Genomic DNA, 20,441 nt, shown 5'->3' with positions numbered 1-20,441 from the left:
TGTTTATTTGCCATGGAGTCCATCACATGTCAATGCGCACATTTTTTATTGGTTTAAACTTCGCGTCTACACTTACAGAGTTTCTGCTCACAGTTTCAAATATGAGCTACCTATATTCAGCTGACGATTTTGATGCCAACGGCAACTTTATCTCAACCGGCCGGTTTTTGGATCTGCTAGCTAGAGGTGAAGATACGCCACCCAGTGGTGAAGGTGGTAGTCATATTCACTTGATTAACAATATCAACTGGAACGATCCCTCGTTGTACACCATGCCGCTTACCGATGATGAAATTGCAGCTCTCACTCACGACATAGCGGCCACAAACCACCCCCTTCCAGAGTTGCCTCCCCCCACACATGTTGCTGGCGCGAGCACCTCCCCTGCTCGCACGCCCTCACCTAAGCCCTCTGAAATCCATGATCAAGGCCCGGTAAGTCCCACCCAGTCAGAGGTGTCGGACACCAGTCGAGAGGTGCCAGAGTTACTCCAACGCGAAGCAAACACGTCCACATGGGCAGCACGAAACCCAACGCGAGCCACCATCCGTCCTCGGACACCGCCCCCTCGACTGACAGATGCCCAGAAGGCGTCTCGAAAGATCAAGAGAGACCAAACGACGGAGAAAAGGAAGCGCTTACATAATGCTGTCGCTGAATACCTGGAGAAACAACGAGTGAAGATCGAAGCGCTCTCGCGAGCTCATAGTGTGACTCCCAAGGCAATCAACGACATCATCGGGGGTCAGACACATTATCGCAATTCTCGCAAGATGCAGGTGAAAAACACCCTTGTTCACGCTAAGTCAAAGGAGATGAATGCAGGTACGTAAAATACATATGTTTGATGGTACCGCAAAGCTTATATCATGTCAATTAGACCTACCTGTAGGGTCTCGATATTCGTTGGCAGAGCTCCGCGAAATGGTCGCAAGTGACCCCAAGATGAAAGACTTGACGAGGGAACAAGAGGCCGCCTACATTTCAGCACTCGACAAGCATCGTGAAAAAAAATCGGCTGGTGTTCGGTCGAACAATATAGCAGCTGCGCGTGATGTTGTAGCTACGACGGATAGGATTGTCAAAGAGGTGAGTTTGCCCGAACCTGGACTACAATGAACTCAACTCATACTTTACTCTCTCAAAGCTGGACGACCTGCGAGTTCGGACTGGCGTCTATGCAACGTTATTTGTCGTTCGCGGTCACATTAACGACACAGTTCAAAGTGCGATGCATGGGACCGATAACTCAGAAGACTTCTGGGAGGACGTATACGAGCATCCTATGGCTGATTTCCTCAGGCAATATGAGCAATGGGCGTGCACCCAGAATCAAAGTGCGCATTTCACATTTTTGTATACTACCAGCCTATTCAATATCCTGCAGATCTTAACGAACGGGACTCTTTGGAAATGGTACGGAAGCAGGTACGTAAAATGATTATCCATGGTCTTGGTGAGTGAGATCTTGTTTTGTACGTGCTGTCCTCGATTAACGTCGTTTGTAGTCGAGGTGACCGGAAAAAAGGATATCGGGATGAATTATCATAACTATGAAACAGCCATCGTCGAGACATACGGGGTACGCCTGGTGGGGTGGCCCCATGGTGTTAATTTTATTAGCCCCTCGAACATCGGGACTGTGGGCGACATTCGCAAGCTGCGAGATGCACTGAAGGCCCGAACGTGCTACTGGACTGTTCTCTCACCAGCGGAAATCAAAGCTCACACTGCCGAACTCGAAGCGCGCTGTTCAGCCGGAGATGTCGTTCGCAAGCCGCGAAAAAAGCGTTCGGATGCTGGGGTACCTCGGAAACGTAAAGCTGCAACTAGCACAGGTCCTAGTAAGGAGAACCAAAGGACGTTGAAAAGAGCAAAAAGGAATTCTGCCCAGCTTCCTCGAGGTCCAAAAAGTGCTGAGTTTGTCCAGTCGTCTGATGAAGAAGGGGGTGACGACAAGTAGTAGTAGTTTATATTACCTTAGTCTAGTCTACAGACCAATACAACTCAGTCGCGCATCTTAGTCATTGCCTGTGCACGGGCCGTCGAAACCCGTCGTCAATACGTTCATCTGGGCGCGAGATATCAAGATGTGGGAGCTCATCGTGTCACACAGCGAGCTCGGACCTTAAACGACGTCAGCAACACGTCACGGCATTTGCCGTTATGCCGGTATGAGCTGTGGGTCCTACAGCGCTATGTAAAAGTCCCTTGCTATTGGAGGGATATTGCAGGAGGCGCTGATTGACTGTATTTGCCTCGTGTTACAGATGCGAACCCTATTTATTATCACCTGTAACTACAGCCGTTATGTGGGAGTCACAGGTGCAAATCGAGGTCCCACTTAATGATTTGCACATAAGGGGTTAGCTGTGGCCACCATGGCTACTGAGCACGACAAAGTGCTACGGTTTAGTATATATGACGAACTAAAAGTGTGCACTAACTAAATCCAGCTCGAGGTATGCATATATGAGCGCTTGAGCCTCGAAGGACTCTACTCGAAGGTTCGTTTTTGGATTTTCAACTTTCAGATCTCGGCAGAACTGGCAAAACCATGTTCCAGTTTCAAAAACTTGAAGTGCCTCCATGCTATTATGCTATGTAGTACTACATCCTCCCACGGTTCTGCCTGTGGGTCCCGGAGTGCTGCCCACAACACTAGTCGAGGACCACGGGACGATGCGCTGTGGAACCTCGAGAAACATATGGCGAGTGGATAGAGACGGTACGAGTATTTTCTGGTGTAGATGTTCATTATGTTTCACAGTTCGTGGTCCTAGGGTCTATTCGAATCGAGTTGCGCTGTCACAACGTTGCACCCTCCTGGCACTATCCAACACGATTTGATCCTGCATCTATATGGCAATAATCAAGTAAAATAGGACAACACGGACCCCGATCCCTGATCTCTTTCCGACACTAGCCGCAGAATCAACTCCCAGGCGTGTCCGTTTATGTACTACGTGGAACGAGGCTCAGGACAATTTAGAAGCATCCTGGCTTATACTACTATCGCGGACTCAGATAAATCGACTCTCCCTCTCAAAGACGTACGCCGGACTAGTCACGAGTCTAGGGTCAAGGGACGAAGACAGTATAACGCCGCCCGCTATCATGTACAAGCCTCCTGGTTGCTCCGAGTCAACTTCATATTTAAACTCCATTGTATGATAGTATGTATGCCCCATCCATCGTTCAATCAGCCTCTATTGTCCATGTCCACGCCTTTCCCCGGTGATGAAACTGCAATGCAGGCTCCCGAAAACGTCTCGCAACTCGTCAAAGACGCTGGAAATCCCAGCCTTGTCGACCTCTCGGATGCACTAGGTTTGCCCGAAGGTGGTTTTGAAGCTTGGGGCACAGTGCTGGGCTCGTAAGTGCATCTGTCCACCTATCAATCACTGCATACTCACCATCAACCGCGACTGTTAAGTTTCTTGATTCAATTCTGTGGCTTCGGGTAAGTTCCACTCGGCATCTATGGGCCCCAACTACTAACACGTTCCAGATATATCAGCGCTTACGGTGTCTTCCAGGGAAAGCATATTTGTGAATTATCTTACTTGGACGGACTGACAACCACGATATGCAGACTTTTACACTCAAACATACCTAACCAATTCCACACCATCTGCAATCGCGTTAGTAAGCTCTGGATCTACCTAGGCCGTTTCTTAGCTGCTAGTGTTTCTGACTTCTACCGCCGTGTAGCTGGATAGGAAGTGTCAATGCGTTCTTGATATTATCAGTTGGTATCGTGTCAGGAAGGATGGTCGACCAGGGCGCATTGTATGTGTGCAAGAAGTCCGCATAAAGATGTCCCTGATCATATATTTCCAGTTACCCTGTGATGAAAATCGGCTGTCTCCTTCAATGCTTCTTCCTCTTTATGTTGTCCCTAACGAAACCAGATGGGTATTATCAAGCAAGTCTTGTTTCTGTTAAAGCGCGGCTTCGTTGACCGTATTGTTGTGTATGCAGATATTCCTTTCCCAAGGTATCGGTCTCGGTATTGCAATAGGCCTCACAAATGTTCCGTCCATCGCCATAGTATCGCATCACTTCCAGCGACGCAGAGCTGTTGCGATGGGAATTGTCGTTGCGGGGTCGTCACTGGGTGCGATCTTGCACCCCGTCATGCTCAACAATCTTATCAATGGAAGACTTGGCTTTGCAAATGGTGTCCGTGCAAGCGCGGCCCTGAATGGCGGCCTGCTTTTTATCGCAAATCTCTTGCTGCGAACAAGGCTTCCACCGCAATCAAAGGCCGTCAGCTACACCCGCGTTCTGCGAAACTCGTCGAGAGATGGCGCTTACATGTGTGCTTGTGTAGGGTGCGCAAGCTTTGCAATACTCGATGATATGAACATTAAAGTTACTTTCACTGGTTAGGATGGCTGCTTTTGAATTTGGATACTTCTTCGAAGCCTTTTATCTTCAGTTAGATTCCACCCTGCATGGTCTAAGTCAAGGATTTTCATTTTATTCAGTGCGTATCAGAGACTACTCAAATAATCAAGAACTGCTTACGAGTCCGACAGCTCACAATTTTTAGTTCTGGTTCTTTCATTGGAAGACTTACTATGGGTTTTGTCTCTGCCTACGTGGGCATCCCAAACACGATCATTGGCTCTTCATTAATATCCTCCGCCGTACTATTTGCAATGATTGACTTACACTCGGCCGCCAGTGTAGCTGTGATAGCCGCAAGCTATGGTTTTTTTTCCGGAGGTGGTGCGTAGGTTCATGATGCTCCTCTGACACTCACCAAGTTTCGACCCCAGTTGTAGCGATGATGGGCCCGGTGATATCTATTCTGACTCCTGAAATATCACATATTGGGTAACTATTTGACACTTGCCTTTGAATCTCTCTGACACTACTCAAGTGCACGGATAGGGATAGCGTTTGCAATAGCTGGTAAGTCTGTGGGTCTATATTTGGCGACACCCTGAGTCTTGACACGTATTCACTATTCACAGGCATTGGATCACTCCTGGGCACGTGCGCTGCGTGCCTTTTCTCGACCGTCACTCACGTTCAGCTTAGGTGCACCGATTTGTGGAACGTTCTTGACGTCACATTACATCTGGTGGAAGGCTGTTATCTTTGCTGGGGTGAGCGAACCATGTCAAGCTCCACTGCTGGTCTTTGGCTAATACACCGTCTAGAGCGTCGCTACTGGCGGCTGCATCATGTTCGTATCTATGCAATTGATCTTGGAGATGCGTCGAAAGTCCAAGTGTTTGCTTCAAGGAAGCTGATGTCTGATTTGTGTCACCCGAGCATGTATTTAGCGTTGTACATGAGAGAGAATCTCTATATTTATATACCGAATATTAACAACGTTCGGACGCGGTGATCCGCGAGCTGTATAACGTAGGACAAAGTTATAGTATGAATAGCCAATATATGAGTCTGTTTTCGATCGACGATGCTAGTACTAGTGGCGCTTGCATCCGTCCGGATGGTGCGTCACGAAGTTACATCGACGTCACTTCACTACAATGACACGTCCTAGTTTTATATATAGATATCCGCATATATAAGATTTGATTCCACAATACTAAGGCGACCGAGGAAGTGATCATGGGAAACGGAACTACATGGTATGATATTGCAACATACGTCCGCGTACGTGAAGATGAAGCTACGATACTAGAGTCCCTGAGAGTCCGAGTGGAGCCGCTGGGCCACATCGCGACGGAAGCTGATATAAGACATGATGAACGTAGGTGATATAATTTTTGACGGGGAGACAAGTACGCAGGTGAATGATAACAAGGGACATGCAAAGAATTATGAACGACGGCTTTCGACCTATGTAAAGTGTGAAGGAAAGAGAGAAGACTCGTTAGAAATGTGAGTAAATGCATTTTTAAAATGAATAAATCAATTTGTGATTGGTTTTCGAATATTAGTATATGCAGGGGGAAGCTCGACGGTGTCTGGCTGGCCCTCGGCCTGCTCGTCTGCGGTACCTGCGTCGTCGTGCTGAATGATGTTAATAGGCCGGAGCTGTCTTGGCGTAGGAGATTTGCGAGAGCTGCTTGGGATTGTACCACCAGTGATACCCATTTCATAATCAGGCGTTGCAGATCGCATATCGCTGAAACTCCCGAACGTAGACTGTCTACGGTCCGAGGTGCCGTAACGTGAGCCAGACATAGCTGTGCCAGCTCTGCCCTCTTCACGTCCAACCATAGGAGATGTTTCTTCTGGCTCAGTGGCGAGGAAGGGTTCGGGACGGTAGTAATTCCCGAGTTCACCAGGTGCTAGATCATGATCGTCTTCTGGATCACCTTGAAAGAGGTCGACGGGACGTTCCTTAGTGACCTTGGTGGCGGTTCTACGACGGATAAAGTAAAACCCTGCGAGCGCAAGGATGACGAGTGCAGCAAGGCCACCGATAATGCCGCCTACAGTGCGTGAGACGAATGTTCAAGGAGCGGATGTGAAAAAACGAGCTTACCAACTATTGCCCCGACATTGGTTTTGCTGTGGTGGAGATGGTTAAAAATAGCCATCCAGGTGGTGAACAACATGGCCTACCTGCTGCTGCTGCCGCTAGTGCCACTAGTGGTGTTTGTACTGCTGGGGCTAGTTGGGTATGTACCACCTGCGGGAGAACCGATAGTGGATGAGGGCGAGGTGGTGGTTAAACACGAGCTGTTTGGATATATGCCTTGTGCGACGGTATACAGCCCACTTCCTCCTGTACCTAGCCCACGGTCGTCCCCGGCAACTATCATGAGGGTGGTGCCTTCGCGGACAGAGGGTATCCAGCTAAACCCAGTGCCCTCGTCAGATACCTGTGTTATCGAGCCTTCGGGAATTGAAAAGGATTGTCCACCAGGGATGACACCTTGAAAGGATGGAGTGCTGTTGAGGCATGTTGTTTGAAGGAGGTTGGTAGAAGGGAGAAAAAAGCGCACCCTTCGACTTGTGTAGGGTCCCACCACAATCTACTTGCATTGCATTGTACGACCTGGTTGGTGGGGTATATGTTGAATGGAAAATCTGGCATGACGGTTGTATTTGGGTTAAAGCAACTGTTGTCGGTACTGCTCATCACATAACCAGCAACGCTAGTCCCGCCAGATCCAAAACCAGTGCTATCGCTGACCTACATACTTGTGAGCTTATGGACGAGACGCGTCAAAAGTGAAGATACTCACCACGGCGACGAACTGGGATGTGGACGGGTATTTGAGTTGGAAGCTGGTGCTAGTGGAGCTACCATCAAACTGTTGATACACGATGGTGCGGACCTCTGTGTTATTGGGGAGAGGTGTGGGGCCATATGGTATGACTAGAACACTGTATGGAGGAGAGCCAGAGCCAGATATTTGTAGGGATAAGGTGGCGCATTGCTGAGGTGTGGTAGTAAAGGACCAAGTGTAACTGGAGACAAGAGGAAAGAAAGAGAAAGCCAGTTGCGAAGCAACGAGATATCGGTGCATTGTCGACGTCATGACCAAGTCGTGACCTCAAAAATCTGTTATCAGACTTTGTGAAGCAATTTCAAACTGCTGGGTTCATTCGTAGAGGCGAGAGGGACTTGCAACGGTGGACGCAGAGCGTATTTTAGTTAATACTCGGAAGCGGTGTGGAGAGCCCGACACGCCACAGCCTGTCGTAACCAGTGAACCAACAATATAAGCGCTCGCTGTCCGAAATTACGATTAGCTCACTTAATCGCTGTCACGCATGACATGCACGGCCTCCAGTTTTGCACTGACCTTGCTATGATAATGTCTACTAAGTATTTTAACCACTAATACAACGAGCATTACAGATAATACACCATATTAAGGTTATCTTAATTCCCACGCATCACCTTCTCGAGATCGACGCTAGAGCCTTGCTGGTAACTTCTTGCTTCCTCTCGCCCACAACACTACACGCTGTACCAGTGCATTCTACACACCCTTCTCTACTCGGGCCACTATTCATCTTTATATTTTTAACCGTTAATCAAACCCACAGATACCCACTATAATGACTTCGATAGTCGACCAACCCCCTCGTGCACCCCCCATCAAGTATACCGCTCATCTAGGAACTCGCTGGCAGAAAGAAAAGGCTGCTGCAGGTCACGGCGCCTTCGAGTTTCCAGAAGATCCGAGGTATATCGGTCAGTGGATCATCGGCGAGTGCGTCGGCAAAGGTGCAAGCGGTCGCGTCCGCATCGCAAAGCACCGTCGTACCGGCCAACTCGCCGCAGTCAAAATTCTTCCCCTTCAACCACTAGTCAACTCCCGTGCTTCCCTTGCCACACAGCAAGCAAAATCAGAAAAGCAGCGGTTGGGTATCGACAGAGAAATTATCATGATGAAGCTCATGAACCACCCAAACATCCTCCGTATCTATGATGTATTTGAAGGCGAGAAGGAACTTTACCTCGTCCTCGAGTACGTAGAAGGTGGCGAGCTCTTTGACTTTCTTGTCAACCGCGGAAGGCTCCCTCCTCTAGAGGCTCTCTCCTTTTTCAAGCAAATCGTTTATGGACTTAACTATGCTCACACTTTCTCTATCATTCATCGTGATCTTAAACCCGAAAATATCTTGATTCACTCACTAAAACCGCCACTCATTAAACTGGCCGATTGGGGCATGGCCGCCTTTGCCCCTCCTGCCCTACAGCTCGAGACTAGCTGTGGAAGTCCTCACTACGCAAGCCCGGAGATTGTCAACGGTCTGAAATACAGAGGCAATGCCACCGATATCTGGAGCTGCGGCGTTATCCTCTTCGCGTTACTTACCGGCAGGCTTCCATTCGACGACAAGAATGTCAGGATTCTTCTTTCTAAAGTGAAGGCGGGCAAGTACGACATTCCAGCCTACATCGATCCTCAGGCAAAAGACCTCTTAACTCGCATGCTGGTAGTAGATGTTAACCGTCGTATTACGGTAAGCGGTAGTTCTTTATTATTTCCAACATTATCAAACGCTCTCAGATTCCCGAGATAATGGCTCACCCCTGGTTCAACAAACCAACTCCCGGGATTGTCTATGTTCCAGCTCCCTCTGTCGTTGAATTAGCTCTTCCCCTCCCGTCAGCGGCCCGTATCGACCCTGATCTTTTGGAATCTCTTCGCGTCATCTGGGGAAGACATGGCGACATCGAAATGATCAAAGCCGACCTCTTGAGCTCACCAGGCGAAGGCACATTGGCTAAGGCATTCTATTTCTTGTTGCAACACTACCGCGAGCAAACTTTGAAAGATCACGGTATTATTCTCGATGTAGGCGAGACGCCTGTGTCTCCTGGCATGAAGGTTATTACAAAACAATACATGTCCCCCCCTCCAAAGAGAAGCGTCGATGCAGATGCGCATTCTTTACGTCTGCAGAGTATTCGGGATGCGCCTCCTCCTCCGTCCCGCACACCATCACCACAGCAAGCTGGTCTGGCGTCTCCTTTCCTTGATGGGGCTTTACGCGCCCGACCCCCGTCCCCGATTGGACCCAGGCCACCTCGTGTCCGACCTATGTCCTCTCCAGCCCGTGAGGTCCCCATACGTCATAAGAGCATGAGAGTTGGCCATACCATCGCTGATCCTGTGAATGCCCACCCCGAGCCCCAATACAGGACGCGTGCATCAACCGTCTCCCTTCTCTATCCTCGAGCGAATCAGGACCAGCACAGTTATCACGCTCACAACCAGCAAATGTTCCAGCCTCTGACCGTTCCAAGCACACCGCCAATGGGGTCTCGTTTTCCTGGCGCTCCTGCACACCCCGCCCTCAACCCTTGTATTATCCGAGCTCCTATTCCAGTCTCCGCTGTTGCGAACGAACAAGTTTCAGCAAACTCGATAGAAGTCGATATGCAGCCTGCGACGGGCTCTGATCCGGATTGGGTGAACGTTCTTTCTGCGTGGCACACTGTGGCGCAGGGGCACAATCAGGAGCAGGCTTTCCATTCTCCGACTCGAGGATACAGTGAGACATTCGTTAACCGTCATGGATATGCCCCGTTGAATGGCCCTATGGTCGATTATGAGTATGACCGATTCTCCAGTGGAGCCAATAAGGAGAATCACGACCATCATAACTTCCGACAGCCTTACCGGGAGGGCAGCGAAATCATGCAGGCCCGTGGTGGGCTGTTTGGTGGTAAGCTCAACGAGGGACGTGTCGGTCGCGAGTTGCGCAACAGTGTCTATGGTGCTCGTGAGGTCATGAAAGAAAAGGACAAAAAGGCACGACGTAAGGGTTTTTCTTTTTCTCTGTTGCACTTAAATATCAACATCTTACCAGCCCCCGCGCTTGATTTTCACCCACAAGTTCACCCATCCAAGCGTTCCATCCTCGGCTCGCCACTCCAGATCCCCTCACCTGTCATGCCCTCTATCCTCGCCTCCCCTGTCGGCGAAGTCAAAGGCTGGTTTTCCAACCTCTTCAACTGGAAAGCACACACCTACGTGCTCTGTTCGACGGATACGCTGTACGCCACGCGCAACGAGACCGTTCGCATTCTCGAGCACTTTGGCGTCATCGTCGGCCTTGAGGAGACGGATGGGCACGGGGTTCTCCGATGTCGTATGAACGACCTTATGGACACGATGTCAGGATCGGTCATACAGAAACAAGTTCGGTTCCGTGTCGAGTTCTCGTCATCTTCGTCCTCGTCATCTCCACGGTCCCCCACCCCTGCTAGTCCACGATTACCCATGTATCATGCTTCAGGACCGATGTCGCCTACGTTTCGATACGGGTTTGGGAAGCCGTCGTTAGGGAGCGGATTCACCTGCGCGATCCTGCTTGTGCAAGAGAAGGGGTCGTTGTCTAGTTTTAGGATGGTGTGTAGGTGGCTGAGGGAGGAGTGGGCGTTGGATGCTTTGCAGTCACCTGTTGCTGTGACTGGGGCGTTTACGGAGCGGCTTGTGGTGTGACGCGGCGAGACTTGCACACTATGTCACCCCCTGTCCTTATTCGACGAGAATATCAGACGATTCGTATACAGGTTATGTCATTTTACATCCGATAAGTTAGAATACGGTATCGGTACAAGAAAGATCCTAGAGTGAAATGAAACTACACATAAACTATACGAGTAATCAGAGTAAAAACAATAATGAGTGTTCGGAGATAGCCAGCCAGCCACAAACACGACCAAAATCATATGAAGTCCTAGATCAGCCTACACATCACATATAATACTGGACAAGCCGTGGGACTCTAAACAATTGACGCGGGCACCTCTGCAGGGTGCTCACTTTCTGTGGCCTCGGCGGTATGTTCGCCGTCAGAACGCGCCACGCTCAGACGCATGAGGCCTGAACGGATGCTATTGAACATACCGCCAGGTGCCGGCGGCGCGGTTGCCAGAGGGTCGTCGTCGTGTTCATCCTCACGTTCATGTTCGTGTTCGTGCTCATGTTCGTCGTCCTCATGCTCGTGCTCATCGATGGACGCACGATGTTCATCGTCGGATATATCCTTCGTCGGAGGTGTCGTTGAAATCCGTAAAAGCGAGGTGTAAGCTGGATATGTGCACGATATGTCAGGCGAGAGGCAAGTAAGATATATGCAGCTTACGTCGACGGCAGACGGGGCAAAACCAGCCTTTTGCCTTTCGCTTTCTCCGTATGTTCTGAGCGATCATGGTGGGTACTGGAGCTGGAGCAGAGCCTTCTGTAGCTGAAGCCTCACCACCTGCGGGTGCAGTTGTGGTTTCTTCAGTGTGGATAATATTGCCGCCAGCACCGAATTCGACCATATTAATGGCACATTCCTTGCATGCGACGAGGTGGCGGCAAGGGAGTAGAATAACCTCACGTGGGGAAGAAAGGCATAGTAAACACTCAGATGACGGTTCATCCTCGTGTATAGGCGCTGCGGATGCAGACGTGGGCGGGTAAGTATGTGCGTCCGATGTGGAAGAAGCCGCATGTGGTTGAGAGGATGAAGTAGACTGAGAGGAAAGACCATAGATCTCGTGCAAGTGGAACGTGTGAGGTCCAATCTACGAATCATAAAATAAAAAAGTATAGAGTGACCAAATACGAAACGCACTGTGGCTTCACGTTTCACAACCTTGACGACCCAGGACCTGGTGTCTTCTTTTTCATCATCGGGCGTAGTGCCAAAACGGACGACGTGGAGGTATGTTATCTGCTCGTTGACTACAGACAGGTCGGTACCGTCCTCGTCCAACGCTGATAACCGGATAGTGACTCGAACGCCATCCTTCACCTCTTCTTTGTCCCCTTTCTCTTCACTCCCTTCAACTGTGGGTGCAGATACTTCTGCATCAACAACGGCAAGCGCCGGTCCTGATACAGACGTGCTAGTGGAGCGCTTCCGGAAATTGAATCCCGTAAAGCGTTTCCGGACACGGTCGTTCCTACCACTAGCAGGAGCGGAGGAGTCAACACTATCTGCTGCTCGGGACGACTCGGGAACCCCGGTAATCTGGGAAGAGGCGGTCTCTGCTTCGGTATGTTTGTGCTCAAACCTTCCTAATTCGAGGGTTGCACCTTCATCTAGATGCAATACTTTACCAAAACCACCGTCAACGATGGATTCGAAAACGGAGATGCACGAGTAGCCTGTGCTATCTATGGTCTCTGCATAGGGGTGGTCTGCAGGTAGCACCACACTAACGTTTATGCGACACTTGGCTGCGTCGCAATCGTATTCGAATTCCAAACCATGGTTATGGTGAGAATCGACTTGGTCCGAATCATCTCCCGATGAGATGATCAAAGGACATAAGCGGAGTGTGGGCCGCTTGAGATTAACCAACGCCTGGAGAGTAGTCGTTGGCTGTGAAGGCTGTGCATGAGTCAGTACATAAGACGGGACATCGGACAATGCTTGAAGCACCTCTTTGCTCCTTGTAATCCAGTTCTGGATGATATTTGAAGAGACGTTGTCTGCGGGAGTCTTTTGTCCCAAGGATTGAGCCCACTGGGGTGTAGAGCCGACGACGCCAATGTTGGGCCCGAAGAGGGTCTCCTGTTTCTTCTCCTTCTTGGATGAATTGTCGCCCATGTTGATGATGACGGCATCTTGTGTATTTGTGCGAGCCATGGAGGTAGCAGTACGAGATGTGTGGGTATCGGTGCGAGCTAGGAAAGGAGTAGCGTGAAGACGACGAGTGCGATTCCAAGTTGAATACTGATTGTGATCTACAAGGCGCTATATGATTAATAGGGATAGAAATGGATTGGCAGGGTTTCAATTCTTACACCAAGTAGAGATGGAAGCCATCCTCGTGGGTTTAGGATGAAGAAGCGCAGCATGTAGGCAACTTCCTCCTACTGTGGGAAAAAGCCGATGCTCATACCGACCATCATTCTAAATTCGTCTGCTCTAGCTATCCTTTCAAACTTTTGGCTTCAATCTTCATGTACAACTTCACCATTCACAATTAATTATCATGTTTCAGGCATGGGCGTTCTTATTGCAGCATGTCATAATAGTATCATGGTGTGTGATAGGTAAAAGAAAAAAAACAATGATGATGGGACTCGGAGCCTATGCCACTAGCGACACGACACCGCCAGCCTCCTTAATTTTAGCTCTGTGCACTGCGTGAGTATACTCTCAGGAATGAGGGAATGCGTTCAACATACTCTGCTTTCTGCGAGACAAAACGTGCCTTGACGATAAAAGGAAGCTTGGGCAGTCTACTTCAAAGTCAGAATTTATACGAGATCAAAGTAGATCACGACTCACTGTCCATTACCAAGCACCTTTCCATAGCCATGTTGGAGGGTGTCAATGACAGGAACAACCTCAGAGTCCTCCGTCAACCCTTGCTTTTCCGCTTCAGGCACAAGCGCCCATAGTTTATCAACGTTAATGATAGGCCGCCATTGTGCGTTGCGGGTCAAATGGTAGTGGCGCATACCAACTTTACCGAAGTAACCAGGATGGTACTTATCGAAGTTGGTGCTGAGGGTGATCAAATTTAATTCGCTGCAAATAGCCTGATATCAAATCAAACACACCGGTGGTGGTGCTGACCACCAGCGAGACCGCGACCTCCGGGATGTTTACGGTGCTTTCCAACACGACCATGACCGGCAGAGACGTGGCCACGGTGCTTGCGAGTCTTCGAGAGATGGGTCGGCATTTTCTGCAAAACCAAGCATCCAATATCAATAATCTGATGCATCCAAGTCGGGCCCCATGCATCCAGCAGCAAGACATCGTCTCTCAGCACCACGACACCTCCATTCGACAGCTCCGGTCGCGTATAATCTCCTGCTGGATAAACGGGGCGTAATAAACGAGCATGAACTGACCTTGAGGCGCGAGTGTTGATATCGGTGACCTTGCCGCTAAGTTTCTCGATGCAGGACTGTCGGCAGTTATAGCGGAGTTTCAAAAGTCGGCTTTGCGCCAAACCCCTACCTGTACCACCTTCACGGCCTTAATCTTTTCAGGGCGTTGTAGCATATCCTTGGGGTGAGTTTCATCATCAATCAGCACGCGAATGGTGGTCTTTGGTACTATCTATGTATTGATGTAATGTCTAAGAAAAATCTTTCTTATGGACACAATTCGTTTCCTGATACTTTTTGCGCTTGTTTCGAGGTTCTGACGACCTCTACTCCAGATATACACACGTTTGCTGGCCAAGACAGTGATAGTAAGTGCGAGCATAGGAGAAAAAAGCAGGGCTCTACGTGATAATTGTCATCGCATACTGTGTTGAATTGAACGATGTTCGTGACTACCGTGTCTCTCCCTCGCCACTGCGAGCTTATACGAGTCTCCACGGTGCTTCCTTACAGCCATTATGAACGCGCCAAACAGATTTGAGCTCTTTGTCCTCGAAGACGGCGAGAAACCGTGCGTTTCTGCAATTGCATCTTAAAGCAGACGCTTGACAGATGGGTCACAGTGTCGAAGTCACTGAAGACACCAAAATACCCAATGCAGCCACTTTCAAGATCGTGAAGCAAGACCACACGTTGGGTAACATGATTCGCGCGTACGTCTCTACTAAGCACCCGTGTTCTACCTCCTGGAGTGTGTGAATTGTCTTCCAGACAAGTTCTTTCGATGCCTCAAGTGCTTTTTGCCGGATACAAAGTACCTCATCCACTACATCCCTATTTCCTGTTGAAAATTCAGACGGATGGGACCATGACGCCGCAAGCTGTCCTGGAGCAAGCCTGTACGAAACTCATTGCCACAATATCTTCGCTTGAGGCAAAGTTCAAGCGAGAGTTCTCCTTCAAGACGACTGAGGGTAATGTGCCGGAGGACCCATATGGCACGACGGGCGCAAGTGCGCAGAACTGGGGGACAGGGAAGGATTATTTGGATTTTTAGGATACACATACCTGTCACGTCGTAGTCGTACATGTGTATATAATATCGCCTTTGTTGGGTATACCGAGTTTTGCACCCCGAACCACGCGGATCACCGCGGCAACGTGTCTGCAGTGATATTTGGGTGCGTTGTCATTGTGCGCAGCTAAACACAATATATGGTTACAAATAAACCATAAGCAATGTAGGGTGCCGTAGAAAACACCGTGGATAATTATACAGCTTTACGTGCAGCAAACTTCGCCTTGGATTTCGCAGCACGCATGGACTGCTTCTCCTGCCAGCTACGTTTCCTCTCTTGGGTTGTACTAATCCCAACTCCTGACCGCTCGTCCTCGCTCGCTGCCCTGATTGATTCATCTATGCACTCTTCCATTTTCATCTGCACCGTCGTTTCAAAATCTCCGCCGGTAGAATTTATAGACGCGTCCACCGTCCATTCGAAATCGAAACCCCATCCACGTCGCAGTAACGGTGCATGAAATCCATCCGACCCCGTCGGAAGCTTTTCTGGAACCGAAGCAGATACAAGACCGCCTTCATTGCGCCACCATTCTACGAACCACTTCGCTGCTCTCACGGTATCCTTCTCGCCCCCTCGTAACAGCATATTAAGCCGCATCGCAAGTTGCTCCAAAAAATCTTCTGCATCTGTAAATGGACGTGAACCAGGCGGGAGAAGTGTCAAGTATGCTGGCGCTATATGTCTAACGTGTCAGAACCGCAAGGTAGTGACAGTACAGCAGAGCAGACACACAAATAGGATTTAGCACGTTCAGCCTATACAGCAAGTATGCAACAAGCGCTTCGATGTCATATAAGCTCTCTTTAATGCCGGCTGCGGTGAAGTATGTTTCAGCCAAAAGTGCACCGGTGATAGAATACATTTTACCTATGAGGGCAAGCTTGACTCCTCGCTCTGCACCCCGATCACCTCTCCCAAGAAATGGTAGCATTACACCGGGCGAATCATATGAATATACGAGCGGATCTTCTGAGAGCTTAAGCCGGGTAGAGATGGCGCGTGTATGGCCAGGCTGTGCAGATGTTTGTAGTGCCTTTGGCGTCCCTGCGTGTATGTGCTTAACTCATTTTGATGGGCCAATGTATGATTGAAACTCACGACCTGGGATACCCATATTGCGAAGGGAGTTCAATAATGTTGATTTGCCAACATTAGGCATGCCAATCACCAGGACATTCATCTCAGTTGCATGAGGGTTCCTCTTGGCTATATCTACATTTTTCGTCAGCTCCATTGCGCCAAGAAAAACACGGTAGACATGTCGAGGAAATCAGCCACATACTTATGAGCATCTCGCTCAGGGATCTTATGTCTCGCGGTTTATTACAAGAAGCAAAATGCACCGTTTGATCAGGAAATTTTGTTTTCATGGCTCTCTTAAAGGGCTGCGTTCAAAGGGGAATGAGACAGCACGATGAACAGGGGAGGCAAGAAATTACCTCGACACCCCATTCAGGGACGAAGTCACGCTTGTTTAAGACCACGATACGTTCGCAGATTGGGCCACCATATCCTAGGGACGAATTCCTAGATGTAGTGGGAGAAATAGGAGCGACATGGGTGGAGTGGTGGCCCCGCTCGGCCCTCCATTTGTTGATAGCACCTGTCAAAAATAGAATGTATCAGGGCCGATAATGCTACCCGTCGTAAAATAGGGTGATTCCAGAACGGGGCAAGAACGGAGGAAGTTCTGGATAAGAAAATAGTCACATAGGTGACAGCGGAAGCAATTATAGGGTGGAACTGGAACTAGACCAAGATAATGTTTTTCTTTCTCAAAACGGCTACGCACCGGGACCGAATAATAGGTAGGCCGGAGGAGATAACCTTACCTTCTAGATTGTTGTTGATGCTAGTGAGAGGCAGACGAGAGTCTCTGAGCTCCAGGACAACATCTGTACGGGACAGCAGTGCTGGAAGCTGCTTCGTGAATCGGTTCATGTGCCCAGGGAACCATGACGGTGGGGATGGAAGTGCAGGAAATGACATGACAGACATCATTTTGAGTTAACCGTTAATTAGATACAATACTGTGAATTCAGTCGGCAGCAAAACGGGCTGATGGCTTCTGACCGGAGTATGGTCCGGGAAAATGGAGGGAAGCGGGCTCCGCGGTAGCCTGAGACAATTGGAATGCAGGATAAGCAACGCAACGCCTATAATGAGAGTTGTCCTATTGAACTAGCTGTTATGATCTTCCAGTTGTGTGATGTTGGTTTGTGACAAAAAGATTACCGAAGTACATACACTGCTTAGAATGAACATGGTTGTTTGGTTTTATTGAATTCTAAAGCCTCCGGCATCTCGGCACAATCAATCACTACGACTGGTGAGTGCAAATATTGACGAAACTTCCGCGATTGCAGGGAGACCCAGTTTGGATCGGGCAGTTCCTTGCATGAGACATCCGTTCAAGTTGTGGATACGATGCTGCTCGCAAACTGGATACCATGAAAGCAAAATCCCAGATTATTAGGAATTTCATTCATCGGCCGACATCAAAATCGGTCATCATACATACATATATTTAGCAAAGAATACCCAGAAAGGCTGGTAGCGAGATAAAGAAAGCCAACACCATGACACCCGACCAAACAACGGAAGACGACAAGATTGAGTGTTAAAACCAGGCGGTACAACAAATACAGAACTAGGACCAAAATTGATATATGTGTGCATATACTGTAGCTATAGTTATTGAGATGAGCGAAATAGAGGTGTAAGGAACCAGTTAAGATGGTGGGGAATATACCAAAGGGGGTAAGTTGCAATTCGGACGAAATCCTTCCGACCCGTGGGCTGGTATCAGTGTGATTTCAAAAGGCATCGCGATGAGAAGGGCAGGGGTATGATGCTGTGTGTAAGGAGCTGTAGAACGCCCATCAGATCATATTTTACAGCGGCAAGGAAGGCGGTGAAATATCAGACCATTTATACCCAACCATCCTTTCCAACACCTATTGCGTCGAAACTTTTGCCACTGCGTGTGCGTCTCTCCTGTAGCACAGGAACTGCATCTAGATTGATGAGCTTCTCGGACGGCGCTGGCGAACCCTCCACCCAGCCCTTCCAGCCCTTCTTCACAGCAATTCTTTTTTTCCGTGGTTGTGGAGCGCTTCTGTAATGGATGAAGGCATCAGAATCGGGGTAGTCATCTGCAGGCGTGCGGGGGCGCTTCGATGATGTACGTGATGTAGCCGAAGAAACTGACGGTCCGGGGGTAGTCTGTGGGGAAGATGCCATTGGGGGCGGTGTAACGGATACAGAGCGCTGCATGGTCGCAATGTGTATAGTAGGTCGGTGACTCGTCCCGCGGGCACGCCAGAAAGAAGAGGTCTGCACGGCAGGGGCACTGATTGATTGGATAGCTACGATGGGCGCAGGTGGAGGTGCAGTGGCACTCTCCACTTTGATAGGTTTCTCTGGAACCTTGGGGGTCGCTTTTGTCCTTTGTTTCTCCTTCAGACGTTCCCTCTTCTCTTTCTTTTTTGTTCTACGCGTCTCTTCCTCTTTCTCAACTTCCTTGTAAGGTGCTACGCCATTGAGTAGGCTAGTAAGCACATCCCGGGGAGGTCGAAGATCGAAATCGCCAGCGAGGACACTAGTAGCGGTGCGGCGTTGCCGCTTATGCGCCAGAAACATTGGTTGGTGGTGGGGAACCAAACGAATTGTTGTTGAGAGGGGCATGGAGTAGGGGGAGGTATAAAAGAGAGGCGCAGCGGAGTCGTGTTTTAAAGTAATTCTCATTGCTTGTTGTACACTTACGGCAAAAGGATAAGCACCCACAAACAAATCATCGTTGATTCTTCCACACCACAACCATATCAATCACGGAACCTTCCACGCTTCCTTGGAAGTCCCTAGAAAAATGATCATTCTGTACGATCCTGGTCACCGGCCTGCGCCAGACCAGTAGCCCAAACAAAAGATATAAGTCATTTTCCCTCTTGAGCTCGACCAAACAGCCTGATGTGGCAGCTGCTGTGCAGCCTTGCACGTTTTTGGTCCAACGCTGATATGGTCTGGGAACATTCCAGGAACTGCGCTCCCGCCATGTTTCTAATCTTGCTTTATTGTGAACTAAGATTGGTTATAATACTCTTATCCATCGCAATCAGATGAAATTAACATCCCCTGAATGGTGCTGATTTTGCTAACAGAGCTTCCACAGCATCTTGATTCTTGATAGGTGCTTACTGGTGGTCCCAGTAAAAATATCCCTACGGCTCGCCGCATCCGGGCACTCGCCGTTAGGATCCATTCAAGTCCCGAAGAACAAAGAAGGTCCTTCCAGATCCCGAGTCCCTCCCGCGCATCCTCCACGACAAACGGATGGGCCTCACGGCGTTATTGCGGCATGCCGTAGTTGTCGAGCGCGCCTTTTAATCGAATTATTAAGACGGTCGCTAATTTACGCACTAGCTCTAGATCTGGCCTACTTTGTAGTTTTCAGTAGGTCTTCTTTACCACCGTAAATCACGCACTGACACACGCCTATGGCGTGTGCTTGGAGAATCCATCACTCCGCGACGATGTACTTCCCTATGGGGCACAACGAGGCCTAATACCTAAGCAACTCTCTGCTTCCGTCATGGTGGAGCAGATACACGTGAATGAACGTGGACCTTCATTTTGGAGAACGTAAGTCGACTTCACTTATTCACTAAAATTCAATGAGACAGATCTTGAAGGACGCCAATCACAGCCTCGAGGCTAGCGTGCGGCTCGCGTGTTGTACAAGAATTTGCCGAGTTTCAGGCGGAACACAATAGTGCAGGTGACACATTTTTTAAAAATAAATACTGTTTACTCTCGTAGGCGATATCCTGCGAAACAATATGCTTGCGGCATGTTTTCAGCAGTCTGGTGTAGCCCTCCCTGCGACCAATCAAGCAGGAAATTTTTGCGACAGAGGTCACTGGTTCCTTGACCTGTTAAACCCTTCAAAACCCTTACCGATGATGAAGGATATTAAATGGTCCTGAAAAGACAACGCCCGGCTCACTTTTTGTTTTTGCTTTGCTTTGATTTCGACGAAACGTCATTGGCCCCAGAACAAGCGAGTTGTTGCATGACGACCGCCCCGGGTTACAACACTTCGAGACAACGTGAT

At 49.2% G+C, this 20,441-nt stretch overlaps 9 protein-coding genes across 9 annotated transcripts; 4 read left to right on the top strand and 5 right to left on the bottom strand.

Moving 5' to 3' along the window:
• Positions 1-272: 272 nt before the first annotated feature.
• On the top strand, positions 273-1,963 carry HD556DRAFT_1230555 (uncharacterized protein; the record flags this gene model as incomplete). Its single annotated transcript, XM_041297362.1, has 4 exons — positions 273-825; positions 893-1,089; positions 1,148-1,356; positions 1,462-1,963. The coding sequence occupies 4 exons, from the start codon at positions 273-275 to the stop codon at positions 1,961-1,963; spliced, it is 1,461 nt and encodes a 486-aa protein (XP_041164283.1).
• Positions 1,964-3,251: 1,288 nt separating this feature from the next.
• HD556DRAFT_1230320 (major facilitator superfamily domain-containing protein) lies at positions 3,252-5,162 on the top strand (the record flags this gene model as incomplete). Its single annotated transcript, XM_041297343.1, has 12 exons — positions 3,252-3,376; positions 3,437-3,463; positions 3,512-3,552; positions 3,596-3,644; positions 3,715-3,792; positions 3,844-3,937; positions 3,985-4,337; positions 4,396-4,492; positions 4,545-4,737; positions 4,788-4,845; positions 4,892-4,927; positions 5,048-5,162. 12 exons carry the CDS (start codon positions 3,252-3,254, stop codon positions 5,160-5,162), a joined length of 1,266 nt encoding a protein of 421 aa, XP_041164282.1.
• A 733-nt stretch (positions 5,163-5,895) lies between these two features.
• HD556DRAFT_1230308 (uncharacterized protein) lies at positions 5,896-7,466 on the bottom strand (the record flags this gene model as incomplete). Its single annotated transcript, XM_041297341.1, has 5 exons — positions 5,896-6,422; positions 6,476-6,501; positions 6,556-6,885; positions 6,939-7,129; positions 7,182-7,466. 5 exons carry the CDS (start codon positions 7,464-7,466, stop codon positions 5,896-5,898), a joined length of 1,359 nt encoding a protein of 452 aa, XP_041164281.1.
• Positions 7,467-8,004: 538 nt separating this feature from the next.
• HD556DRAFT_1305071 (uncharacterized protein) lies at positions 8,005-10,904 on the top strand (the record flags this gene model as incomplete). The annotated part of the gene is made up of 3 exons (XM_041299741.1): positions 8,005-8,916; positions 8,964-10,218; positions 10,270-10,904. 3 exons carry the CDS (start codon positions 8,005-8,007, stop codon positions 10,902-10,904), a joined length of 2,802 nt encoding a protein of 933 aa, XP_041164280.1.
• Positions 10,905-10,963: 59 nt separating this feature from the next.
• On the bottom strand, positions 10,964-13,274 carry HD556DRAFT_1342246 (uncharacterized protein). The gene is made up of 5 exons (XM_041302145.1): positions 13,206-13,274; positions 12,841-13,145; positions 12,028-12,789; positions 11,551-11,977; positions 10,964-11,495 (listed from the first exon to the last, which is right to left on the bottom strand). Exons 1-5 carry the CDS (start codon positions 13,225-13,227, stop codon positions 11,191-11,193), a joined length of 1,821 nt encoding a protein of 606 aa, XP_041164279.1. The 5' UTR covers positions 13,228-13,274; the 3' UTR covers positions 10,964-11,190.
• A 117-nt stretch (positions 13,275-13,391) lies between these two features.
• Positions 13,392-14,334, bottom strand: HD556DRAFT_1342242 (ribosomal protein L18e/L15P). Its single transcript, XM_041302144.1, has 5 exons — positions 14,268-14,334; positions 13,971-14,098; positions 13,696-13,914; positions 13,593-13,646; positions 13,392-13,540 (listed from the first exon to the last, which is right to left on the bottom strand). Exons 2-5 carry the CDS (start codon positions 14,093-14,095, stop codon positions 13,495-13,497), a joined length of 444 nt encoding a protein of 147 aa, XP_041164278.1. The 5' UTR covers positions 14,096-14,098; positions 14,268-14,334; the 3' UTR covers positions 13,392-13,494.
• On the top strand, positions 14,335-15,386 carry HD556DRAFT_1342236 (DNA-directed RNA polymerase). Its single transcript, XM_041302143.1, has 5 exons — positions 14,335-14,430; positions 14,582-14,690; positions 14,760-14,817; positions 14,870-14,959; positions 15,018-15,386. The coding sequence occupies exons 3-5, from the start codon at positions 14,765-14,767 to the stop codon at positions 15,301-15,303; spliced, it is 429 nt and encodes a 142-aa protein (XP_041164277.1). The 5' UTR covers positions 14,335-14,430; positions 14,582-14,690; positions 14,760-14,764; the 3' UTR covers positions 15,304-15,386.
• HD556DRAFT_1342223 (P-loop containing nucleoside triphosphate hydrolase protein) lies at positions 15,387-17,668 on the bottom strand. The gene is made up of 7 exons (XM_041302142.1): positions 17,161-17,668; positions 16,768-16,931; positions 16,611-16,713; positions 16,427-16,540; positions 16,196-16,372; positions 16,061-16,141; positions 15,387-16,002 (listed from the first exon to the last, which is right to left on the bottom strand). Exons 1-7 carry the CDS (start codon positions 17,327-17,329, stop codon positions 15,518-15,520), a joined length of 1,293 nt encoding a protein of 430 aa, XP_041164276.1. The 5' UTR covers positions 17,330-17,668; the 3' UTR covers positions 15,387-15,517.
• Positions 17,669-17,779: 111 nt separating this feature from the next.
• Positions 17,780-19,135, bottom strand: HD556DRAFT_1342208 (uncharacterized protein). Its single transcript, XM_041302141.1, has one exon. The coding sequence runs from the start codon at positions 19,073-19,075 to the stop codon at positions 18,260-18,262; it is 816 nt and encodes a 271-aa protein (XP_041164275.1). The 5' UTR covers positions 19,076-19,135; the 3' UTR covers positions 17,780-18,259.
• Positions 19,136-20,441: the final 1,306 nt, after the last annotated feature.

This window comes from Suillus plorans, assembly GCF_016647745.1.
Source record: "Suillus plorans strain S12 chromosome Unknown HD556scaffold_9, whole genome shotgun sequence".
Classification (NCBI taxonomy): domain Eukaryota; kingdom Fungi; phylum Basidiomycota; class Agaricomycetes; order Boletales; family Suillaceae; genus Suillus; species Suillus plorans.
The sequence above is the reverse complement of the archived record's forward strand: the minus strand, read 5'-3'. Positions and strand labels throughout refer to the sequence as shown.